The sequence below is a fragment of the Schistocerca piceifrons genome, chromosome 2 (assembly GCF_021461385.2).
Source record: "Schistocerca piceifrons isolate TAMUIC-IGC-003096 chromosome 2, iqSchPice1.1, whole genome shotgun sequence".
NCBI lineage: Eukaryota > Metazoa > Arthropoda > Insecta > Orthoptera > Acrididae > Schistocerca > Schistocerca piceifrons.
In genome coordinates, this window is record NC_060139.1 from 282,931,257 (window position 1) to 282,957,264 (window position 26,008).

Sequence of the window (26,008 nt, forward strand, 5' to 3'; positions counted from 1 at the left end):
TAACCAATTACTAAAACCCACAAAAATAATAATGGGCACAAACAATTTCAAATTAACAGTGAAGGATTACCAAGTGAAGCAGTGTATCTATAAGTAAGGGAGTATCAAGAAAAACAAAATTACATATCACCACCTAAGATTTTTTTTGTAAAGTTATAGACTAATTAAATATTGTGTAATATTACCTTTTGCTAAACTGATGTATGTAAAAAATTACAAGAGATGTGTGTAGTAATTAAGCAATGGTCCAACATCTTTAATACATTCTACAGTCCTAGACAAGTAAATAAATAAATAAGGAATTGCCACACATAATTTTTTGCTGTTTTTCATGGATTTGTAACTAATTGAAATTTGTAGGAGACTGTACAGATATTACACAGTATCAACACTGTTCAACTGTCATATCAAAATTCAGCATTAATAAAATGAATAATAAGACACCATGCAAAACCTGGACCTCTGCTGCTGTCCCGGAATCCCTGTCACAACAGGCGACATCAACATACTTCATAACCTGGTGAAAGTCCATCATCAAGTAGAGTAAAGAAACTTTAACAGAAGGTTAAGATTATTTCCAAAAGCGGTCTATCATTGAAAGTGGACTGTTTTTTCAAATAAATTGCCATTGGTTGGTGCTGAAACTACGAAGCTATGCTAAAAAAACAAGACATGTCAAAGTTTGTTTTGTGCAATAAAGTGGACTAGAGTGAGTTTCTGCAACAGAAGATCACTTATGTTTATTTATTTATTTGGTGTATGGCTTAGTACATGACATGAATTAATTAAATATAAATAGTATACATTAGAAATATTAAGTATACATATAAAATATACAGGCCACATTTTAAAAAAATGTTGAAGTTAAAGAGACCGTGGACTTTTGGAGAAAAATGAGTTATTCTCTCTGTTGATTCTGCCAGATTGAGAAAGCCATGGTTCAAATCCCCATTCCTTGTTACAGATTTAGTACGATGAGGGATGGCTCCAGAACTTTAATGTAAAATTTGTTAAACAAGATAATTATTTGTGATTCTTGAGTTTCTCCCAGAATATTTGATAATCAAAATATCCACGGATGTACTGCCAGTCTACTGTGTTCAACGGGCACAATATTTCAGCAATCATACATGTCGCCATCATCAGGTGAACGGACGAACTGAGCTCCTGTGAACGTGCCGGCACGGAGATCCGTAAGCTATGGCTGCTCAGAGGGAACTGGGTTGATAATTGATAATGACTTTCAGTTACCGAGTTAGGTTTTTGATATTTTCCTAAATCATTTGTGATGCATACTGGGGTAGTTTCTTTGCAAAGGAAACCATTCCTTTCCTGGTCGATCTGAGTGTGAATTCTGTTCCAGTGAGCTCATTACCAATGAGACATTATTTTCCTGATCTCATTTTACAGATGAGTAGGAAGCAAAGGAAGTGATCTCCATCTCACACACTTAGGTACACCACTGGGACGGGAGCAATGTAGAGGGAGCAAACTCCAGTGTTACCAATAGAGAAATGACATACAGAGTTAATAAATAATTAAATGTTACATAGTTACCAGTTTTCACATAAATCTAAAATTAGAAATAGATAAGTAGTGCGAAAGAACAATGGTTAATCATCCACTGAAGAGCTGTTTGATCACGGGGTTCAGCACTTGGTTATCTGAAATTGACCAACTACTACCAAATGAGAAACTAATAGTCAAGGTACCAAAAAAATGTATGTTTGCTGTGCAGTTTGTTGAATTTTCATGTCAAATCCTTGAAAGTGTGCTAACCAAATTAGGCAACACAGATGTAGCCGTTGTAAATCAACCACACAGATACGACCTACCCCCTTGGTCATGTGTACATAAATGAATAGAAAGAGTAAACAAAGAGATAGATGATCTATGCAAAAAATTTCTGTATGTGAATTTAATAAATGTAAGCACGTTAGACAGGTCCATGCATACCAGCCATGGCCTTCATTTAAATCACAGTGGGAAACAATTTTTGGTTGAATAAATCTGCCATTTAGCGAATTTTAGTCACAACAGGCATTATATAGAAGCAGTCCAAAGTACTTTGGACAAAAGGGTCATAAAGAAAGATGTGATGACTTATAAAAAGGGTGAAAGACATTTTTTAGGGAAGTAGACTGTATCACAAAAAAATGTGATGCAGAATTAAATTGCAAATACACACTGAAGATTGTATACCAGAATGTACAGTCATTAACAAACAAAGTTGATGAAATAAATGTATTCCTTAACAGTGAATGGAAAGATGTTTATGTTTTATGTTTTCGTGAGCATTGGTTAAAAAACGAGTATTTTCAATACTTGAAAGTATTGCATTTTAAACTTGCAAACTGCTTTTGTACAACTGAACCAAAACAGGGGGGAACTTGTATATATGTAAAAGAAAAAGTAGATTATAAGAGTATAGCCTCTGTTTGCAAACTTGGTAGTGAAAGAGACTTTGAAATCTCAGCTGTTGAGTTAATGTCTGAAAAAACTATTATTTTATGTGTGTATAGATGTCCTGTTAGCAATGCAAGTGTTTTTTTTTTTTTTTTTCAAAAAACTGGACCTTGCATTAGGCAAACTTAAGACAACTGGGAAAACAATGGTACTATGTGGAGATTTTAATACCGACTTTCTGAGCCATAGTCCTCAGAGGAAAAATATATTAAATATTATAAAAGCCTACAATCTTTGTCTGACTGTTAGCTCGCCAATACATGTAACAAAAACTAGTGTCACTCTCCTTGATCAGGTATGTGCAAACAGGGACAAGTGCACATCAGAAAACTTTGATACTGGCTATAGTGACCACCTTTCACAATTACTAACCATACCTGGAAATCACATTTTGACCAGGGTAGAAAATATTATCCATAAAAGGATTTATAGTAGGAAAAATATTGAATACTTCCAGTACTTAATCAGTGAATAATTTTGGAGAGAAGTATATGATACCTCTATTACCAACGGAAAGATGGAAAATTTTGACATAGCTTTTCCACAAAGGAATGTGATTTCCAAAAGCACAGATAGATTCAAAAATGCATTATATCAGGCATTAGAGTATCTTGTAAAAGGAAGCGGGACTTTTTCTGCAGTCAAAAACTGACAGCAGTCCAGAATTGCTTAGTTTTGAAACGTGTCATAAAAGAGGCAAAAATTAAGGAAGATGACAAATATATTATGAAGTCATCCAATAAAACTAAGTTCAAGTGGAAAGCTGTGCAGGATCTTAGGGGGAAGAAGACAACTCACAAAAATATTGTGATATCACATGATGGCAAGAATGTCACTGACTCAAGGGCAGTTGCAAACAGTTTCAGTTCTTATTATGCAACTGTTGCTGGAAAATTAGTGAAGGAAAATTTGGAAATCCACCTAATACAACATGGAAAGAACTTGCATCTATTGAAATAAATAAGATATCCACGTTCCTCAGCCCATTAGGCCCAACAGAGCTCCTAAATACCATTAATTCACTGAAGAGTAATTATTCAACTAGTATTGATGATATTCCAGATCATATTATAAAAATAACACCAAGACAAATACTTTCACCTTTATTGAACATATGCAATTCATCGTTGTCATGTGGTGTCTTCCCATAGCAACTGAAAAAGTAATACCCCTATATAAAAAAGGTGATCATCAATGTATGGGTAACTATAGGCCTGTGTCTCCACTGTCAGGGTTTTCGAAAATTATTGAAAAAGTGTTCCTTTCAAAACTAATTACATTCTTCAACAAGAATAGTATTACTTCTGGATGTCAACATGGCTTCAGATCACAGTGATCAATTAAAACAGCCACTTTCAATCTGATAAACCATGTCTTAAATCCAGTGGACAACCACAGAAATATCTCAAGTTTGTTCTTGGACCTAACAAAAGCTTTTCATAAGATTGATCATTCTGTGCTCCTGAGGAAGCTTGAACACTATGGTGTAAGAGGTGTGCCAAATCAATGGATTAAATCATATTTGGAATATCAATCTCAGGTAACTGAAGTTAAGTACATGTAAGGAAATGAATTCCAGGTATACCTTTCAGAACTATGTGGACTAAGTCATGGTCTTCCACAGGGCTTCATTTTAGGTCCCTTTCTTTTTTTGGTATACATTAATGATTTCCCATCACACAATAAGGATTCTGAACCAGTTCTGTTTGCAGATGACACCAGTCTGTTGATTGAAGGGAATAAAGAAGAAAATCTTACTGCATCTGCAAAAGATATTACAAAAGGAGTGTCTGAATGGTTTACCAGAAACAGTCTTATAGTTAATCTCCAAAAAACAGTACTCTTGAATTTCCACACCAATCGAAATAAAAATGTGGCACAACCCGTAATATGTATAGGTAACCAAAACATTAGTGCTGTCAATAAACTAAATTTTTTGGGATTCATATCCAGGAAAATCTTAAATGGAGCACTCATATCACATACCTAAATTCAAAACTAGCAAAAATGAGCTATGTAGTAAGAATTCTTTGCAAAAGTTCTAGTGCAGAAACAGTTGGGGCTGTATACTTTGCTCGTGTACATTCAGTACTGAGGTACGGTATCATTTTCTGGGGAAGTGTACACCAGGCAATAATAGTTTTCAGGAAACAACAGGCAATTATAAGAATAATGAAACAAGTGAGCAGCAGAAAACCATGTAAACCTTTCTTTAAAGATCTAAAGTTCCCATCTCTTCCCTGCATTTAAATATTGGAAGTAGTCATGCATGTCAAAAAAAGTATACTGAGAAAAGAAAACATTTTTCCTCAAAACAAAAGTGTCCATGATTTCAGTACCAGGTCAGACAGTGACATACGTGTAATCATTGTAACACCACTTTGTGCCAAAAAGGTGTATATCATGCATGAACAAAACTATACAACAGATTACCAAGACATATAAAATCTCTTGAATTGAATTGAATTGAATTTTATTTGATCCTGTAAGATTACATCGTGTACAGTAAATGTACGTGTAATATAGGACATGTCAAAGTATTAAAATTCTTTATCAATTATTTTTCTACACCTTTAGCTTACATTTTTACATCACTGATAATGAGTAACAATATATACAAATTTAATGGCATAAGTATTCTGCAACACTGTAAAACTCTTTTTCAATGAGATAGTCTTTAAGTTTCTTTGTAAATTCATTGTGAAGTACACTATCTTGCAGGGTTTTGGGCAGACTTCTTAGTAGTCTGATACCAGAGTACTGGGGTCCTTTTTCTAGCATTGCCAGTCGGTGGGGTATGCTCCGTACTTCATTCTTCTTTCTTGTATTGTGGGTGTGTACACTAGCACTTGTAATCCAGTCCTCACTACCTTTTGTGATGTACATTATTGTTTTGTATATATATATAATGATGAAAAAGTTAAGATACCTAAATTCTTGAAACAGTTTCTGCATGTTTCAGAGGTCTTTCTTCTTAAAATGGTCCTAATTGCTTTTTTTTTGTAATGTGAACACTCGTTTTGTCTCTTGTTTGTTTGAGTTTCCCCACACCGTCACTCCATACTGTAAGTATGGTTCGAAAAGTCCATGATACACTGTACACAGAAGGTTCTTGTCTGAATACTGTGATAGCTGCATCATTAAGAATATGACAGAGCTCAGTTTCTTACAGACATTATTAATATGTTTTTTCCATTTCAGTTCATTATCCACAAGAATACCAAAGAATCTAGCAGATTCTACTTCTTCCAGCCTTGTTCCGTCAACCTCTAAATCCATGTCTACAGCCTTTTCCTTGTTTTTAAACACTGCATACGTAGTCTTTTTTAGATTTATAACCAGTTCATTTTCCAACAGCCATTGAGCTGTGACATTTGCAGATATGTATGCTCTTCTGTCAAGCTGTTTCATATTTTGGTCACTATTTAGTATTGTCATGTCATCAGCATACAATATTTTCTTTTCTTCCTCCTCAACACCTATATCATTAACAAATACATTAAATAACAATGGCCCCATTACCGAACCCTGCGGCACTCCATATTTGATGGATTTGGTTTCTGATTGGTACGAGTTTCCTAATGATACATACTGCTTGCGGTTGCACAAGTATGATTTTATCCATTCACCTGGTTGCCCCCGAATGCCATAGTTGCTTAATTTTTGTATCAGCATTTCCTGAACTACAGAGCTTCAAAAAGTCTGTGGCAGCCTACCTTCTGAAAAGCTGCTACTATTCAATCTCACAGTATCTTATGCAAGGAAAAAAATGTAATTTGTATTTTTAATTGTAGAAATAAGTTATAAATATAAAGTATTTTAAAAAATTTGTAATTATTAACTGTATGGATCCAATTTGTTATAAAAATTTAAATAATGTATGTCTGACATTTGAAAAACCAATATCCTGTGTACAATATATGTATGTGTGTGATATATGTACTGAAAAAGAGATTTATATGGAAAAATAAACAATAGAAAATGATGTGGCCAGCCATGGTGAGCTATCCAGGTATGTCTCACAGTTCAGCTCAAAGTCATAGTCTTGCAGTACCTCTCTCCTGCTTTCTGGTGTTGGTGTTTCATATCCTGCGTAGCACATAGTTTCATTCCATCAGGAAGTTTAGCTCTCCCCTTTAGTCTAGAGCTCTCACCATGTGATTTTGAAGAATTTGAGCAGCTTATAGAGCAGCAGCTCAGAGGTATTTGTTGTATGAAACAGTTGGTATGCAAGAGATTGAGTACAGTTTCCAGTGGTTTATACTTCACAGGAATCAACATACTTCCCATTTGTGCAAAAATACCACATGAAGAGTGGCAATTGTGGAAAATTAGGAGAGTTTGTTCTTTTTTATTTTGAACAAATTAAGGTTATTGCATATTTGATTTACCCTTGTAGGTATTCATTTGTAGAAACTGTTAAATTTGTTTGATAAAAGTTTTAATAGTGGTTGTGGTATATAGGCACTCCAGTTACTGTATGTCAATTATACACAGGAGACACAGGATAATAACATTCATCCTTAAGTAGTATGGCTACATATCTCATTTCATTAGCTATTAAATTAATAAATAAACTCATTTGACACTGTTGGACAAGTCTTGTGGCTATCTGCAGCCTGAGTGGAAGGACTATCCTTCTTCACCTGCATATCACCACCATTCTTTTCGAGATGTGATATTTCTGTCTTGAGTATTAGCAGCTTGAAGTGGGTGACTGTGATAATTATAAAGAGAAGATACAATGATTTTTTTATGAGAGCAAGATAAAAGAGACATAATGGAACCTGCTAGTGGGCACTGTTACAGACATCTGTAGATCTTACATAAATAAGCCAAAGAAAACTCAAGTAGTGATTTGGCTAACATTCCACATATAAATGTTATCAACTCCCAACTTCACTATTAACTGCCTTGATGAGCTGACATCATGTAGTGTTAGTAATAAAAGCTGCTATTCTTTTTGTGTGAATTGCATTTATCCATATACTTGCAAATGTAAAATGCAATGCTTATTCTTAATAGCTCCAGGTAATTAATTGTCTGTAACTTTCTAGTCCATAGTTGTAGAAAAGTTCTTGTAGAATTAAATACCTTAAGACTGAAGGAGATCACTCATTGAAAAGCAAAAGTGCCGAGTTGTCAATAGGCAAACACTAAATAAAGAAAACTTGCTAGCTTTTGGAGTCATCTCTTGATGAGCTAGAGTAAATTACACACACACACACACACACACACACACACACACAGTGTCAATGCTGTTTTTTGATAGGTGTACTAGTTGTGGTGGGGGTAGTAGTGTCAGGTGGTGTGGGTAGAGGGAGAGGGAGCCAGCAATCAGGGAGAGGGACTTGGGGTGCGTAGCTAACAGCTCAGAGGGAGAAAGCTGGTTTGCAGGCTAGGAATGTGGCAGGGAGGGGTGGCAGGTACATGGGATGGCATATTTGTAGTGGCTGGTGAGGAGTGGCACACCCTGCAGGCGACACAGGGATGTGAATTGGGAGGGGTTGCAGGGGTGGAGGAAGGGACAGAGAAGATAGACTTTTTCTTCATGGAGCGTAATTTTTTTCCACGTATACCTCCTTTTCACACCTCATGTGTGTGTGTGTGTGTGTGTGTGAGAGAGAGAGAGAGAGAGAGAGAGAGAGAGTAGCGAGTAGTGTACAATTTTAATTAGAAGATTGTATAGTGTAGCATTTTCTTTGTTATACAGATAATGCAGCTTAGTATTCTGATTTCACTCTTACTGGGAGATTTAACAAAAGGAGACAGACAGAAGATAATGACAATATGTACCATAGATGTTCATTCCCGTGATGTTGTGGCTAAAATGATTCAGATGAAAGTGGAGAGTGCATCAGCATTTCAGTGGCAGTCTCAGTTGAGACACAGGTAAAACTTAAACAAACATATTCTACTCCATCTTACAGTGTAAATGAGATGATTACGAACATGGGCTGGCCATATAACTGCTTAGTATGTAGATATCAATGATATGCTAAAGTATTTAATTTTCTTCTCATTAGAATTGACAAGACCTTGTTGTATTGTACAGAGATGGGAACCTATAAATGACAGAGAGGCATCGCCCCTGCTGTAGTGCCCAGTGGTACACAACACAACAGCCTACAGCAGTCCACTCAACCCACCCCCACCCCACACCGAACCCAGGGTTATTGTGTGGTTCGGCTCTCCCCAGGAATGTGACACATCAGATGAGTGTAACCCCAGTGTTCTGGTGGTAGAGTAATTATGGTGTACGCGTACATGGAGAAAGTGTTTACGCAGCAATCACCGACATAGTGTAACTGAGGCGGAATAAAGTGAACCAGCCCGCATTCGCTGAGCCAGATGGAAAACCACCTTAAAAACCATCCACAGACAGGCTGCCACACTGGACCTCAACAATAGTCCACCGGGCAGATTCATGCTGGGGACTGGCATGCCTTACCGTCCGGAAAGCAGTGCGTTAGACTGCACGGCTAAGCGAGCGGACTTAAGACCATGTTACTCACATATATTGTCTAAAAAATAATTGTTGTTTGGTGATCAGATAATTTTATTGGTATGAAGGCCAGTTTGTCGTATTGCCTACATATCAAATAGACTGTGACTATTTCAAATTTTTTCTGCCTTTCTGATCAGCTGGTTAACTGGAACGGAATTGCTCATACTGCTGATACTGTTAGATGTGTCCGATTTGTTGCAGCCGTGTGACATTTATTGAGAAAGTTTCGCAGTTGTTACTATCAGAGTTAAAAGATGTCCTCTTCAGTTATCAACACAAGAAGTGATAATAACAGTTATAATCACCAGCACAGCAAATTACAGTTTTTAAATTTTTCTAGATTGTTCTAGCCATTCTACATCAGATGTAGATCATGTATTACATGTTCACTTTTTCTTGAATGGTAATTCAGAAGGATATAGGAAACAGAGAGAACGAGCTCGATCCTTATGTAGATTGCTGCAGGAATAGATGTGGCATGGAGGGAGCGACCTCTTCCTTTTTCACACAATGTGGCCATTGTACTTATGCTTTACACTTGATCCCAGGTTAGGCTGTTTCTTAGAAAGAATCATAGGTAATAGCTGTACTCCATCACTGCTTTCACCACAAAGAAATGAAGGAGACGACACGGCATTTTCAGTAGCTACTGCAGTGCTATTGCACACAGTATTATTTGACCACTAAGGTTTGTAATGGCTGTAAATGAAACAATAATAAGCTGAATCAGTGTTTCATTCATAACCATTACAAATCTTAGTGGTCAAATAATTCTGTGTGCAATAACACTGTAGTAGTCATTGAAAATGCTGTGTTGTGTGTTTATTTTCATTCTGGTGAAAGTGGTAGTGGACCAAGATGGCCAAAGTGCTCAAGAAAAAGCAAGCAGTTAGTGCTTGAATATGTGAAATACTCTTTTCTTGATTGATAGGTACAACTTCTGAAGATCTCAGTATTTTGAAATGAATTACATTGATAAGAATGTAAAGTTTGCTATTGAAAATATATGATTTTTGGCAATTACAGCACATTTTACTGAAAAATGTAGGTAAATAATATTATATTTCATACTGGATGTTTGCTTTGACTCAAAAAGTTTAAAATAAAAAGTTACATTACAATAATGAAGTGTATTACTGGCTGTAAAATTTGTGGGTACCTTTTTTCTCTTCTTTCACTGATCTGTATTCAACAGCAATCTATAAGAAATTTCAGATTAAATCCAGAGATGGGATAACAGTGTGAGAGTTAGTTCTGGCAGTAGTAATTCAATGTGATATGCGCAAAGAGTTGTCACAATGTATCTGTGAAAATATGGGAAAATAAGTTTACATTATTAGAGAGGAATGTGTTTAAACTGTTTCTGCCATGATTTAAGTTTTAAGTGCAGATGTAAATTATTTACATGTTACATGCAAAGGAGGAAGAGAAAATATTCTTATCAGTCATTAATAAAAACAAAAGACTACTTGTAGCATGGTAAAATGAATTTTATAATGTCTGTTTGATGGTGGCTGTACCTGCTTAATTAATAGTAGAAATAGCTATGAGTACAGCTAATATGGCAAATAGTATTATGTTAATTATGAAAGTTGCCAGTCAATAGGAAAGATTGTTGACTGTTGATGATAGTAAACAAAATAAGCATATATGAAGCCTGTGTTAAATTGGCGATAACAGGCGGCAAAGTGAGAAATAGTAAATAAATATGCTAAAATCCATGGAAACAAATTTACATTTTTTGTAATATTTGTACTTATCTTTGTGTAGATCATATGTCTGATATCATACTTTATTTCAGATGGGACGATCAGTTAGCAGATTGCTTCTGCAACATATGTGATGCTCAATTTCAGTATGCTCATGAGTATCTTGGCAACACACCACGGCTTGTGATAACCCCTTTAACAGACCGCTGCTATATTACATTAACCCAGGTTAGCACAGAAAGCTGACATATCTTCACATCACTTTGCTTTTATATAGTGTTGCCATACATTGTCATATTGACTCTAAATTTTCTATTTCCAATCAACTAGTGGAATCCTCCAAGACGTGATATGTCTCAAGATCACAAGTACAAAATAAAAACTGACATTGAGTGCCATATAGTGTAACAGTCTGTGTTATGTAGTATTAGATAAAAACAACACCAGGGTTACACAAGAGAAGGAGCAGTGGAGTTTTTCAAAGTACCTGTTTTTCTCACAGTATATGTATATAAAATAATCTGGAATAATTCTCATAATTACCAGTGTGAGTAAATAAATGCTAGTCATAATTTACTATAAACAGAAGTAACCTACAGTGGCTGCTCGTGTCTGTTGGCCTATAACTTGGCTCATCCCGCATCTCGTAGAATAGACATAATAATAACGATAATAATCATTGTTTGTATGCACTTTCCTATCTTGGACATCATCATTTTTTGTATAGTTACAAAAATGATATCATGGCATAAACATAATGTATATATACAGGAAGTTGTTGTTGTTCTGGTTTTCAGACTGAAGAGTGGCTTGATGCAGCTCTCTGTGCTACTCTACCCCTGGAAACCTCTTCATCACCAAATAACTACTGGAACTTATGTCCTTCTGAATCTGCTTACTGTATTTATCTGTCTCCCTCTACATTTTTAAACCCCCACACTCCCCTCCAGAACAAACTTGATGATCCTTAGTACCACATTAAATAGTACAGGATGACACATGACTGCAGTGACTGAGTGCAGACTGCTTGCCAGTTACACACAAATTGTTGTGTGACATGAGCAGATACATGTAAGAATTAGATAATAAAGAAATAACAAATAAGCTAATGCAAAGGTCTGTATTTACTGAATTGATCTTGTCTTTTTCATTACATTACACTAGGTGCTGAAAATGACCTCCTTGTGCTAAAGAGCACTTTTCCTTGCTCCCTAACATGTTAATATACACTTTACACAACTCTGCCGTACCAGTTCTCCAAATTTATTACAAATATTGTCCCTTCAACTCTTCCAATGTTACTGGGTTATTTGTGTATACTTTCCCATTTAGTTGCCCCACAGATAGTAGTCACAGCTGGTTAGGTCAGCAAACAAGGTGGCCACAATCGTTTGCTAACAGTCTTTCCTTCAGTGAATCTTCCATGAATTCATGAGATTAACTGGCATGAAGTGAGACATGTCACCTCATCATATTGAGAGGCAACTTATGTACGTTTATAGGGGCTCATCCGTGTGTGAAATTCCTCAAAGATTCGCATACAAGGGCTGTTCAAAAAGTAAGGTGATTTTTCAAATTGCACTGGCAACATACATTCGATTATAGATTTTTATTGTTATGTTGGCACACATGTCCCAAACATGTTCACAGTTTCAAGTGTACAGCATACTTCATTTGTTTTTGATAGATAGAAAGGTTAGATGTGTTTTAGTGTGCTTGGCAATTTTCAATTATTATAAAACTTGCAGCAAAGAATTTTCACCAAATTTTGTGTGCAAAATGGAATCAAGTGCTCTAAAACACTTGAAATGTTGACAGTGGCATAAGTTGAGTCTGCTCTAAATAAAAAAAAAGTTTACGAGTAGTAAAAGCTCTTCCAAGATGGCCGAGAAGATGCAAATGATGAACCTCCCTCTATACACCCCACCACATCAACAACAGATGATAACGTCAAAGCTGTGAAGAAAATTGTTTGAAAAATCGTTAAATTACTGTAGGAGAAGTTACTGAGGATGTTGGCATAGAAGTCAGCTTGTGTCATGCAATTTCTTCGGATGTTTTCGGATGAGACATAGGTATGTCAGTGAAGTTTGTTCCATAACTTCTCAATTCTGATCAGAAGAACCGTTGTATGAGCATCGCCCAGGAGCTCTTCAGTGATGTCAATGATGATCCTGATTTGCTCAAAAGGGTCATACCTGGTGACAAAACATGGGTTTATGATTATGACATCGAAACCAAAGTGCAATCATCCCAATGGAAGCATCCCGGAGAGCCAAGACTGAAAAAAGCATGCCAAGTTCGGTCAAATTTCTAGGTTTTGCTCACTGTTTTTTTTCAATTACTGTGGCATACTGTGTCATGAATTTTTGCCTCATGGTTGTATGGTCAATAAGGGGTATTACCTTGATGTTATGCACCATTTGTGAGATGCCATATCCAAAAAACACCCAGAATTGTGGGAAAACAATTCATGGCTTTTGCATCACGACAATGCACCTGCTCATTCATTGTTGCTTGTGAGAGATTTTTTTGGCCAAACACAACACAACAATCATGCCTCAGTCACCAATTCACCAGATTTGGCCCCCTGTGACTTTTTCCTGTTCCCAAAACTGAAGAGACCTATGAAAGAATGAAGATTTTCAGTGATTTAGGAAATAAAAACTGCATTGCTGTACCAAAAATTGCTTATGAGAAGTGCTTTGAGGATTGGAAGAAGTGTTGGCACAAGTGTATTGTATCTGAGGGGGATTTCTTTGAAGGGGACAACATGAATATTGACAAATAATTAAATATTTTTTCGTAAAAATATAAAGTGACCTTACTTTTTGAACACACCTCATATACACAGCCATGTGTACTACTGTTTCAAAAAATATGGGATTCACAATCCAAGTTGCTGACACAGCACAGTATGCTCCAAGTTTTTCACTGTGAAGAGGATCCTCATTGTGTTCCGGGAGTTTATATGTCTGTCAGATGGAACCAAGCTTCATCGCTGTGCATGAAATACAGCAGTGGATCCAACATTACACTCTCAATTGTTTGACTAATCATATACAGTAATTCACATGTTTTGTTTTCTCTTCCTCCTTCAATTCTTGGGCACATGTCATTTCGAATGTCTGCTTCCCTATATCGTATAAAACACATTGTCAAGAACCCCACAAAATGTTTACTTGTTGCGACAATTTATGTGTCAACTTCTTTGGATTCTGGATCATTTGCGATTGAATATCTGCAATCACAGCAGGTGTACAAACAGAGGGGGCTCAATTCTTTTTTGTGGTTTCAGCTGACCCTGTAGTATGCCACTTCATCACTAAATCCCGTATACCACTCTTTGCTGGTATGAAAATGCCATGAAACTTCTTTGCAAAAATGTCCCACTTTTCCTTAGATGAACCTCCACTACTGTGATTCTTTCTTGAAGAGGATACATCTCTCTGAGATATTTACTTCACACATCTTAACCAAGTTGCAATGGCTTTCATGGTTATGATACAAAATGTAGATGCAACAGCTTGGAAACAATAGGTGGCAGTTGGTGGGCGACAGTGAGCAGTCTAGTACACAGAGCTGGTTTTTCATGTATCACCCTGTATCACCACACATACACGAACAATCCACACACCCTAATTTTAAGGGAGGGGGAAATTATTGTATGTACATTTCACCCACTCACAAATCTGGGACAATCTTGATTTTTCCTCTCAGCATGAACTTGTGGTTTTCATCAGCCATCTGTTGCGTATATTACTGTTTAGGTACAGCTTTGAATGCTCAATTTATACACACATCTAGCGGTTCCAGTATAGATGTTAGGCTGCCATGGATAATGATCAATTCAGTTTTCTGTTTTTGTGTGTTGTCTTGCACTTCCTGAGTTCTATATTTGTAAAAGCTGGCCAAGAGCAACATGTTAAGTTAATTCAGTACTGTACCAGGGTGATGTTGCCAAACATGCATCACCCAATTAAACAGAAGATCATTTTCCATCCACCCTTTTGGATTTGCTCTTTCTAATATGCCTTTTGCTTACATTTCTGGAATTGTTTTCCTTTTAAATATCATGTAAAGTGGTAGCTTTTGTCCATTGCCAATTACACACATAATGACCATACATCTTTGCTACTCATTGCCAATAGTTTGTGCCGTGATGCTGGATTCCATTTTGGTGTTGTCAAGCAACATCACAAAATAGACTGGAATTTGATTGATGCTACCAATTTGCCATAATATGTAGTAATGTTCATGGTGCAAATTTATCACACAGCAATGAAAATTCATTACTTTTTCCTTGTACTCGGCTGGAAGCTGTTGAACAATGGTCCTTTTCCTCCAGAAGTCTATTCCATTTCGACAGAAAAATCTTGATTGTCAGCCCCAGTTAGCATTGAAACTTGTGATCCTATTCTTTGGCTGAAGTGCACTGCTTTTAGTCAGCATATTTCACTAGTCGCTGCACATCCATATTTTCACTTCTCATCTACATAATCACAGAGCCTTTTTTCAAGGCTTTTTGGCCTCAAAATGCTCTATGATTACTGTTCGTTTCTTGAAGCCACATTTCATTTTTTCACCAGTCACAAATACAACATTTGCCCACATACTTTCCTTGCTCTGCACAGTTTCTGATGCTCTCTGCTTCTTCAATAATTTTATGTTCTTCTTTTTAGCTGTGTATGAGTGTTAATCAGAACTTGAGCCATAATTAACAAGTTGCACTTCTAATGTGCTACTGACATGTCACAGACTGAGGTAGCAACAGTGCTATAGTATTATGGGATTTATTGTTGGAGGCAGAGCAGTACCAACCTTCTTACAATTGATCCTTGCACCACCGTTTTTCATTATTAAATAAGAGGAAAAATATTCACAGATCATTCGCATATGTACAGTATATAAACATTTGCCACCACTAATATAGTACAATATATAAAAGGAGTGATGGGGGATCAGGAATCTTTGAGTGAGCGAAAACATCATTTTTTTTTTAAATTAACAATTATTTCAACTTGCCCTTAAAAAGATTTACATGGATTTGTTTTATAGTACAGAATTGTATTACAGCTGCAAGTGGTCTGTGATCTGTAGCTCTTTAATTACAGAGTATCCTATGACAACAGTATTATGAAAAGAAAAGGAGACATTGCTACTCACCATATAGAGGGGACACTGAGTAACAGAAAGCCACAAGAAAAGAGTGCTATTCATTTTGAAAAGACTGTTACATATTTTAGCTTGCAATCAAAAGGCCTACTTCTGAAGTGGAAAACCCACACACATTAACACAAGCACAACTCGAACACACATGACCGCAGTCCCCGGCTGCTGTGGCCAGGCAGTATCCTATGATTAGAATCTGAAGGGGGGGGGGGGGACGCATTTTGCAGTAAATACAAATACAGATGCAAATTGTGCCTCATAATGCAAAATTCTAACACGAATTCCTTACAGACGAATGGAAAAACTGGTAGAAGCTGACCTCGGGGAAGAACAGTTTGGATTCCGTAGAGATGTTGGAACACATGAGGCAATACTGACCCTACGACTTACCTTAGAAAATAGATTAAGGAAAGGCAAACCTATATTTCTATCATTTATAGACTTAGAGAAAGCTTTTGACAGTGTTGACTGGAATACTCTCTTTGAAATTCTGAAGGTGGCAGGGGTAAAATACAGGGAGCGAAAGGCTATTTACGATTTCTACAGAAACCAGATGGCAGTTATAAGAGGTGAGAGGCATGAAAGGGAAGCAGTGGTTGGGAAGGGAGTGAGACAGGGCTGTAGCCTATCCATGATGTAATTCAATCTGTATATTGAAGAAGCAGTAAACGAAACAAAAGAAAAATTTGGAGTAGGAATTAAAATCCATGGAGAAGAAATGAAAACTTTGAGGTTCGCCGGTGACATTGTAATTTTGTCAGAGACTGCAAATGACCTGGAAGAGAAGCTGAACAGAATGGGCAGTGTCTTGAAAGGAGGATATAAGATGAACATCAGCAAAAGCAAAACGAGGATAATGGAGTTAGACAAATTAAATTGAGCGATGCTGAGGGAATTAGATTAGGAAATGAGACGCTTAAAGTAGTAGATGAGTTTTGCTATTTGGGGAGAAAAATAACTGATGATGGTCGAAGTAGAGAGGATATAAAATGTAGACTGGCAATGGCAAGGAAAACGTTTCTGAAGAAGAGAAATTTGTTAACATTGAGTATAGATTTAAGTGTCAGGAAGTCATTTCTGAAAGTATTTGTATGGAGTGTAGCCATGTATGGAAGTGAAACATGGACGATAAATAGTTTAGACAAGAAGAGAATAGAAGCTTTTGAAATGTGGTGCTACAGAAGAATGCTGAAGATTAGTTGGTTAGATCGCATAACTAATGAGGAGGCATTGAATAAAATTGAGGAGAAGAGAAATTTGTGGCACAACTTGACTAGAAGAAGGGATCATTTGGTAGGACACACTCTGAGGCATCAAGGGATCACCAATTTAGTATTGGAGGGCAGCGTGGAGGGTAAAAATCATAGAGGGAGACCAAGAGATGAATACACTAAACAGATTCAGAAGGATGTAGGTTGCATTAGGTACTGGAAGATGAAGAAGCTTGCACAGGATGGAGTAGCATGGAGAGCTGCATCAAACCAGTCTCTGGACTGAAGACCACAACAACAACAACAACAACAGTACAAAATTGGCAAATAGACACTATTTCATAGTGAATTGTATCCAGATTAATTTTTTGTCAGATATACCTTGAAATAGCTTTATTTTCTGCATACAAATATCGAAAATGTGATCAGTTTTTGGTCACTGGTATTGTACATCATCTGGTGAAGCCCAATTTCAAAAGATAATGGGCTTACAAATGTATTTTCATATTAAAAAGTAGACGAATGGAATGACGTATCAGTGTTTTTGACACTCTAGTGCCATGCCAATTGTGGGCAGTTGAATGATCTGTTTAAGCCATATGCCACATGATGCAGCATAGTAGTCAGCTGTGGGACCTAGCATTTTAGAAAAAAGAGAAACGTACATTTGTTTGTTAGCTTAAGTTAAAAGTTGGTATAATGTAGACATACTTAACTGGCACTTTTAGGTGACAGATGTTTTGAACTGTGGTGGTGCTGACTATTGCTAGATCCCAGGTCTAAACTACCTCATTAACAATACTCTGCCAACCTCAACAAGAAATTGCACGGTAACTACTCCCAAATGATTTGTCTTATGGAGAGCTTGTTGTTTTCTTTTTCTTTTTTTTCTTCTCTCTCTCTCTCTCTCTCTCCTTTTTTACTTTTTTTAAATTTTTATTTTTTATTTTAAATGAGTGAAGTGACTAATTCTGGTCCATCACATATTTTTATTACAAACTTGACAGCACCAGAAGGGATCGATGATGCCTGTGACAATGTGTCACTTCTGTTTTCACAGAACACAGATGTAGGCTGGCTGTTGTGCAAGAGCGAGGCTGTGCTTGTTTCCCCACACTGCTCCTCTCATGTCTAGTAGTCAAAACCCCACTTCATTTACACTTGTGGCTGTCTGCTGCTAGTTGCAGTTGGAAAACAAAACCTGTCACGTATATTGACTGCATCGAAATTCTTCCCTTAAAGCTCAATTGTTTATTTTTGGTTCGACTTCTATGTTAAGTGCCCTGTCATTCCTATCTGTAGCATTGTCAAGGTGGGTCGAACAGCTATCAGTACCTACACAAGATCAAAATTAATATTCGTCAGGTTTTGTAATCATCAGATTGGGCAGGAAAAGACAAATATTGTTGAGCAACCCGAAACGCGTTCAGTTCACTGATGTGAAAATGTTGGTGCTTCCCAACAGACTGATCATTTTTTCTTGACTTTATTATCCAGTACATTCATTTAGTTAATTACAAGTCATTGGTGTAACTTATGTACCAAAAATCTGTCCTAATTGCAAGATACCATTAATATAAACCTTCATTACCATTGTTGACATGCAAACTTATTCCCACTTACTAATTTTTGGTTAGAGCAGAGGAAAAACGAAGATAAATTATTAGCATTTATACAGCTAGTGTCATGATAGTAACCTTTGCTCAGATTTAGTTTCAGAGTAAATAGCATTTGTAGTTAAAACATTATTACTAAAAGCGAATACGATGTTTTGGAAAACTAGACAGTGTAATTCAATAGCATTTATTGTTTTGTTTAAATGTTCACATTCAGAAAAATCTTTCTCCGGTATTCACTTAATAAGGAATGTAAATCTTTAACTCTAATTTGTGAAAAGGCAGCAAACAACAATTTCAGAGTGTTGCTAAGTGCTATAATTTTATAAAAGAGAGGCTGCTGGGAGCTGTGTCAGTCAGTTTGTGGAAGTGTATAATGTGAACAAGATCTGCAGCCAAAATTATAGCACAATGTATGCAGATGAATTAGTAAACGTCTTACCGAATGTCACAAGTTGTAGAAAGGTGCCAAGCTACATTTCGATTCTGTGTCTGAGAGTTTGTATGGTGACTGTTTGTAAGTAAATGATTGTGAACATTCAATTAGTCACATTATTTGTGATAACCTTCAATAATGTGTTCTGCAAGGTGTGGCAATAGTTCTGGACTGTGAACTGTGTTTAATATCCAAATGATATTTACCTTGAACATCGTTTTCATTTTGACATGATTATCTGCTTGAAAGGACAGTGATTTAAGACCATTAACCAGGGGCTGTGTTAATTGAATGTCTGCCACATGTAAACTTCTGTCACATCAGTTTCAGGTTACTGCTGTCAAACAATCGTCATCATTGTAGGACATCAGTCAAGTGTAATATGTGGCTTACCCTTTACCAGCGTATGAATTACAATGAATGAGACTCGATCTGGCCATAAACAGTAGGTTATTTAACTCAGACTGTAATTAAAGTATTTTGGAGTGTAAGCCTGATGTAGGCAGCATCATTTGAAACAGTCTACATTTGACAATCACTTTTCAGCCAGATTCACTGGACGCACAGCTACCAGAGGCATATTAGTGCAAGTAAACAGGGAAATGTTAACATGTTGAAGGTTTTGGAAAACAAAACATTCCAATCAGTGCTTTTTTTAAGAGTCTGTTTCAAAGCACAAAAGGTTTGACTTCATTTATGTAGCATTACAACCTTTTAAATTTTTGCAGCTGGTCATTTATGAACAAGAAACATAGATGCAAATTTTGACAAAAATAGATGCAAATTTTGCCAAAAATTGCTGCTACATTTTCCAGTCCGTACTGGTGATAATCATAACTAGTTCATGTGTTGTAATTATGAGTCCCTTTATTTAGTATGCTAATTTTTTCATTCTCTTTTACAAACCTAATTGTCTCAAGAATATACAATCATTACACAGTCAGTAAACTGTAGTTGATGTAATAGTCTGTACAGGACTTGCACTTGCTTATGTTAGCAGATATTGTAATGGCTTTTTTCTGTTGCCTGAGTATCCCCGCCCTAAATTTCCATTCCATATTACAAATTTGAGTGTATTAATCTGTAGTGTATTTGTTTGAGGTCAGGAGGTGTTACATTTGTGAGACCTTTTAGTGAGTAAATGTTGAGGCTAATCATTCTACAGATATAGCATATGTCTCTTTCCACTAAGACTGTCATCAATCACAATACCTAAAAATTTATTTTCATCCATTGTTTCAGCTGTTGACAGCGGTTGGGTATTTATGTCCACTTGAGCTTGGTTACTATTTAACAGGAACTTTGCTGCAACAGTTTTATGCTTATTCACTGTAAGTTCATTCATGATTGGATATTTAGGATCAGATCAAAGTTCTCTTTATTGTTTAACAATGTTAAATGTTCAGTATGGCCCCAGCTAATAAATTATCAGCATAGTTCACCAGCTTTGAGTTTTGTGCCTTTGTTATGTCATTAGTATATACAAGAAACAAAAATGGCCCAAGAATACTTCCGCAGCTGAGAGACCTGTATATTGATTTTATGCTTAGGATCTTACTACCCTTCTTATAACATAGTTTTACACCCTGTCTTTGTCTCTGATATAAGAATTTAAGAAATTTAATGTCATTCGTATCTCAGAGATAAGAATTTAAGAAATTAAGCGTCATTTGTCTTGTACCATAAGTTCCTAAGTATGATAAAATACTGTGTGGTTCATGGAATTAAAGGCCAGACAGAAGTCCCAGTGACTTTTGTTTCTTTTATCTAGTCTGTGTAGCAGTTAATGAAGAAATGTTGCTATTGCTGTTGTTGTAGATCACTGTTTGGGGACCTACACTGCAAGTTGTTTACTGAGTCGTATTTACATAAAAAACTTCCATTTAGTCAAGAATTACTCTTTCAGGTAACTTTCCAAGTGCTGAAGTGGGTGAAATTGGCTTGTAATTAGTTATGTCAGTGGTTACTCCCATTCTATACGTTGGTTGCATCTCAGTAATTTTTAAAAGCTCAGGAAAGATTCACTGGCAAATTGAATTATTTATTAAAAGTGTATGTGGTTTTATTAATTCATTTCTACGTCCTTTAAGTGGACAGAAATATGAAAACTCCACATTAACATGCCTAATACGGTGTAGGAAAACTGTTGGCATTCAAAACAGCTTTCATTTGTCTCACAACAGATAAACACTGGTCCTGGATGGTTTTCAAGGGAAACATACACCATCCTTTCTGTAAAATAGTGGCAAGTTGAGGTAATGATGATGGAGGTGGAGACGATCACACACTCGTCTCTCCAAGTACGCGATGAAGGCTCAATAATATTGAAATCTGGTGACTGTGATGGCCAAGGGAGATGCGACAATTCATCCTGATGTCTTGGAACACAGCATCACCATCGTGGAACAAACATTGTACCGTGCGATGGGCCTGATCGTCAAAAATGGCCACATCATTCTTGTCAGTAATGTGACCCTGTGGAGTAACTGCGGGATCCAAGGAATACCACAGTGTCACTACCCAAATCATCACCAAACCCCTGTCGTATTTCACTCCTGCACATAAACTAGACTAGAATTTGGAAACAGTGTGAAACAAGACTCATCTGATCAAAAGACATTCTTCCATTGTCCATGGTCCAGGTTTTATGACTTGGGCACCACATTATACCACTATGGTGTTTGCATAACTGATGAGTGTTTCTGGAATTTCAGCTCACTCTGCAGTTCCCAGATTCTAGAGCTCCCTTCATGTTGTTTTGGTGCTGACAGGGTTCATTAGGGTGACATTGAGTTCTACAGTGACTTTTCCAGCTGTTGTCCTCTTTATTTTTCATGACGATCCTCTTCAGTTACTATCCATCATGATTACTCAACACAAACTTTCATCCACATAGTGACTTAGTGGGTGGTGTATTTCTGCTTTCTCAGTAAGTGGTGTAAATCTTTGATACTGTGCCTCTGGAAACATCAAACATTTCTGCTTCCTTGGTAATGAAGCACGCATGATATGAGCACCATCAGTTTGCCCATGTTCAAATTCACTTAGCTCTGACATAATGCAGCCACAACTACACAGAATACTGTTCTGATCACAAATGACACTTGTAACATATTGAACCACAAGTGCTATTTGTTATTAAGAACAACAGTGTAATCTGCCGGCCTGGCTAGCACTTGCATTTATGTTCAAGTGTGCATTTCTTGTGGTGTTTCCATTATTTTTGTCCAACTCCTGTATGTCCTCCCAGCCACCAGTTGTTTCTATGGTAGTTTCTGGGGGTATTTTCATTGGCTCACATTGTATTAAACTCCTTAAGAAAGATTAATTACTCATTTAATTGAGTTTATTGGTAGTGTTGATTCATCAGTTTTGTCTCTGCATGCCTCCCTAAAAATATTCTGTGAAGGCCTCATGTATTGTATTTGGCTCACTCACCAATATTTCATTTTTTCCTAGTGCTTTATTTCTGCAGCCTGCATACTCTTTATTTTTATATTCTTTCTTTACTACATTCCAGGCTGGTTCACTAACATTACTGGATCTACATAGAATTGTTCACTTCACAAAACAAAAAAACAGATAGTATCGTATAACTACAGCTCAATTGCAATCGGTTGGGTCATGCAAATATTGTGGTGTAACACTTTGTATGGATATGAAATGGAACAGTCACATAAGCTCAGTTGTAGGTAAAGCAGGTGGCAAACTTTAGTTTTTTGGTAGACTATTAGGGAAATGCAACCGGTCTCTAAAGGTAGTTGCATACAAATCTCTCTTCCATCTCATTCTACAATATTGCTTGGGTATGTGTGATCCACACCAAATTTGATTGGTTGGTTGGTTTGTTTGGGGGGAGGAGACCAGACAGCAAGGTCATCGGTCTCATCGGATTGGGGGAAGGACGGGGAAGGAAATCGGCCGTGCCCTTTCAAAGGAACCATCCCAGCATTTGCCTGGAGCGAATTAGGTAAATAACGGAAAACCTAAATCAGGATGGCCGGACGCGGGATTGAACCGTCGTCCTCCCGAATGCGAGTCCAGTGTGCTAACCACCTCGCTCGGTGCACCAAATTGGACTGACAGAGGGTATTGAATGTATAAGGAGAAGTGTATCATGAATGCAACAGGTTTATTTGACACATGGGAGAGTGTCACAGAGATGCTGAAGAAACTGAACTGGCTGACACTTGAAGATAGATGCAAACTATCCAGAGAAAGCCCCCTTGTAAAGTTCCAAGAACTGGCTTTAAATGGTGAATATAGGAATATAATACAAGCCCAAACATGTCACTCCCATAGTGATCGTGAGGGCAAGATGATATTAACTACAGTGCACAGAAAGGCATTTGGACAGCCATTCTTCCCACACTCCATACGTGAATGGAACAGGCATAAACCCTAAAAACTGTTGTCATGGGAAATGCCCTCTGCATTGCACTTTACAGTGGTTTTCAGAATTTGGATGGAGATGTAGCTTATCTATTCAGTATAATAGTGAGCTTTTAGAGTCTTCAGGGATTCCATGTATGTTTGTCTGCTGCTTTGGTACTTTGTTAGGAAATACTGCAATGTTGCATCCCTGAACAGCAAATAATCATAGTCTTGCATATTTTCCTTTAATTTGTGGATTTTGGAAGGACTTGTAAGATTCTGTGTATAATCTGATTTCCGTAGTCTTTTTACCATTGGAAAAGTCCTTTAAAACTGTGGTTAAATATTTCATAGAAATTGCCTCATGTTTCATTAATATCATTTCATTTGTATGCCTGCTAGCAGTCTCTGTGTGACAGGTTCTCCTTAAGTGTCTCATGATCAATTTTTCTTGTGTAAGTGAGTAAGTCACTTGTGGAACTATGTTGTGGTCTGTATTTATCTTTGTGGATAGGGCTCTATGGACCGAGAGATAGTTTCCAATAGTTCTTACCACTAATTATTCCCTACTTAAATTTGTAGTAACAGGGTCATTGCAAGACTGCAAGTCAGGTGTTATTGTGGTTGATGATAAGTGTGTATGAGTGCAGTTCTAGCTCTGTAACAAGACAGAATACCTAAGATAATTTACATTGTATATTAGAGTCTATCTTCACATCTCATATTTTTATAGCTTATTATTTTCCTTGAAAAAGTATTTGGAAGTTCTTGTAAATCACAGAAGAAAAAATCTACATCATGGTTTGTGATCTGCACAGGCCGATTATTATTCTACACAGATCAACTACTATTGGCTATTTTTGCCTGGCTTTATTTTACTGCTGCTGATTCAAAGGCTATCTCTGCAGTGAGCTCATCAAACCAGTCAGTTTTTTCACACTGAATGTTCTTTCTAACATAACTGCTTCACCACCACTGTTTGCCTTTCTACAAAATACGCTCACAATTTTGTAATTAGTTACCCCAAAACTATGAGTCTCTTTGGTTTTACACCCCAAGTCCATTCAAAATATACAGGGACATTTCTTCCACTGTGTACAAACTCTAGGGATTGCTTTATGAAAGGATAAGGAACTGTCTGGTAGAATTTTGCACAGAGCATAACTTAATCTTAGCTAACACTTGGTTTAGGAATCATGAAAGAAGGTTGTATACATGGAATAGGCCTGGAGACCCTGAAAGGTTTCAGATAGATTATATAATGGTAAGACAGAGATTTAGGAACGAGGTTTTAAATTGTAAGACATTTCCAGGGGCAGATGTGGACTCTGGCCACAACCTATTGGTTATGAACTGTAGATTAAAACTGAAGAAATTGCAAAAAGGTGGGAATTTAAGGAGATGGGTCCTGGATAAACTGAAAGAACCAGAGGTTGTAGAGAGTTTCAGAGAGAGCATTAGGGAACGATCGACAGGAACAGGGAAAGAAATACAGTAGAAGAAGAATTGTTAGCTTTGAGAGATGAAATAATGAAGGCAGCAGAGGATCAAGTAAGTAAAAAGACAAGGGCTAATAGAAATCCGTGTGTAACAGAAGAGATACTGAATGTAATTGATGAAAGGAGAAAATATAAAAATGCACCAAATGAAGCTGGCAAAAAGGAATACAAATGTCTCAAAAATGAGATCAATAGAAAGAGCAAAATAGCTAATGAAGACTGGCTAGAGGACAAATGTAAGGATGCAGAGGCATATATCACAAGGGGTAAGATAGATACAGCCAACAGAAAAATTAAACAGACCTTTGGAGAAAAGACAACCACTTGTATGAATATCAAGAACTCAGATGGAAAACCTGTTCTATGCAAAAAAGGTAAAGCATAAAGGTGGAATGACTGTATAGAGGGTCTGTACAAGGGTGATGTACTTGAGGGATATATTATGGAAATGGAAAAGGACGTAGGTGAAGATGAAATGGAAGCTATAATACTGCATGAAGAATTTGACAGAGCACTGAGAGACCTAAGTCGAAACAAGGCCCCAGGAGTAGACAACATTCCGTTAGAACTACTGATAGACTTGGGAGAGCTAGCCCTGACAAAACTCTACCATCTGGTGAGCAAGATGTATGAGACAGGCAAAATACCTTCAGACTTCAAGAAGAATATAATAATTCCAATCTCAAATGAAGCAGTTGTTGACAGGTGTGAAAATTACCGAACTATCAGCTTAATAAGTCACAGCTGCAAAATACTGACATGAATTCTTTAGAGGCAAATGGAAAAACTGGTAGGAGCTGACCTTGGGGAAGATCAGTTTGGAACACAATACTGACTCTGTGACTTATCTTAGGAGATAGGGTAAGGAAAGGCAAACCTACGTTTCTAGCATTTGTAGACTTAGAGAAAACTTTTGACAATGTTGACTGGAATACTCTCTTTAAAATTCTGAAGGTGGCAGGGGTTAAATACAGGGAGCGAAAGACTGTTTACAATTTGTACAGTAACCAGATGGCA

At 36.9% G+C, this 26,008-nt stretch overlaps 1 protein-coding gene across 1 annotated transcript in view; it reads left to right on the forward strand.

The window, feature by feature from the left end:
• Window positions 1-26,008, forward strand: part of LOC124775330 (dynein beta chain, ciliary-like) — a 702,744-nt gene that overhangs the window by 476,896 nt on the left and 199,840 nt on the right. The window contains exons 60-61 of the mRNA XM_047250162.1: window positions 8,180-8,358; window positions 10,776-10,911. Coding sequence (XP_047106118.1) covers window positions 8,180-8,358; window positions 10,776-10,911 — 315 coding nt within the window. The remainder of the gene's footprint in view (window positions 1-8,179; window positions 8,359-10,775; window positions 10,912-26,008) is intronic.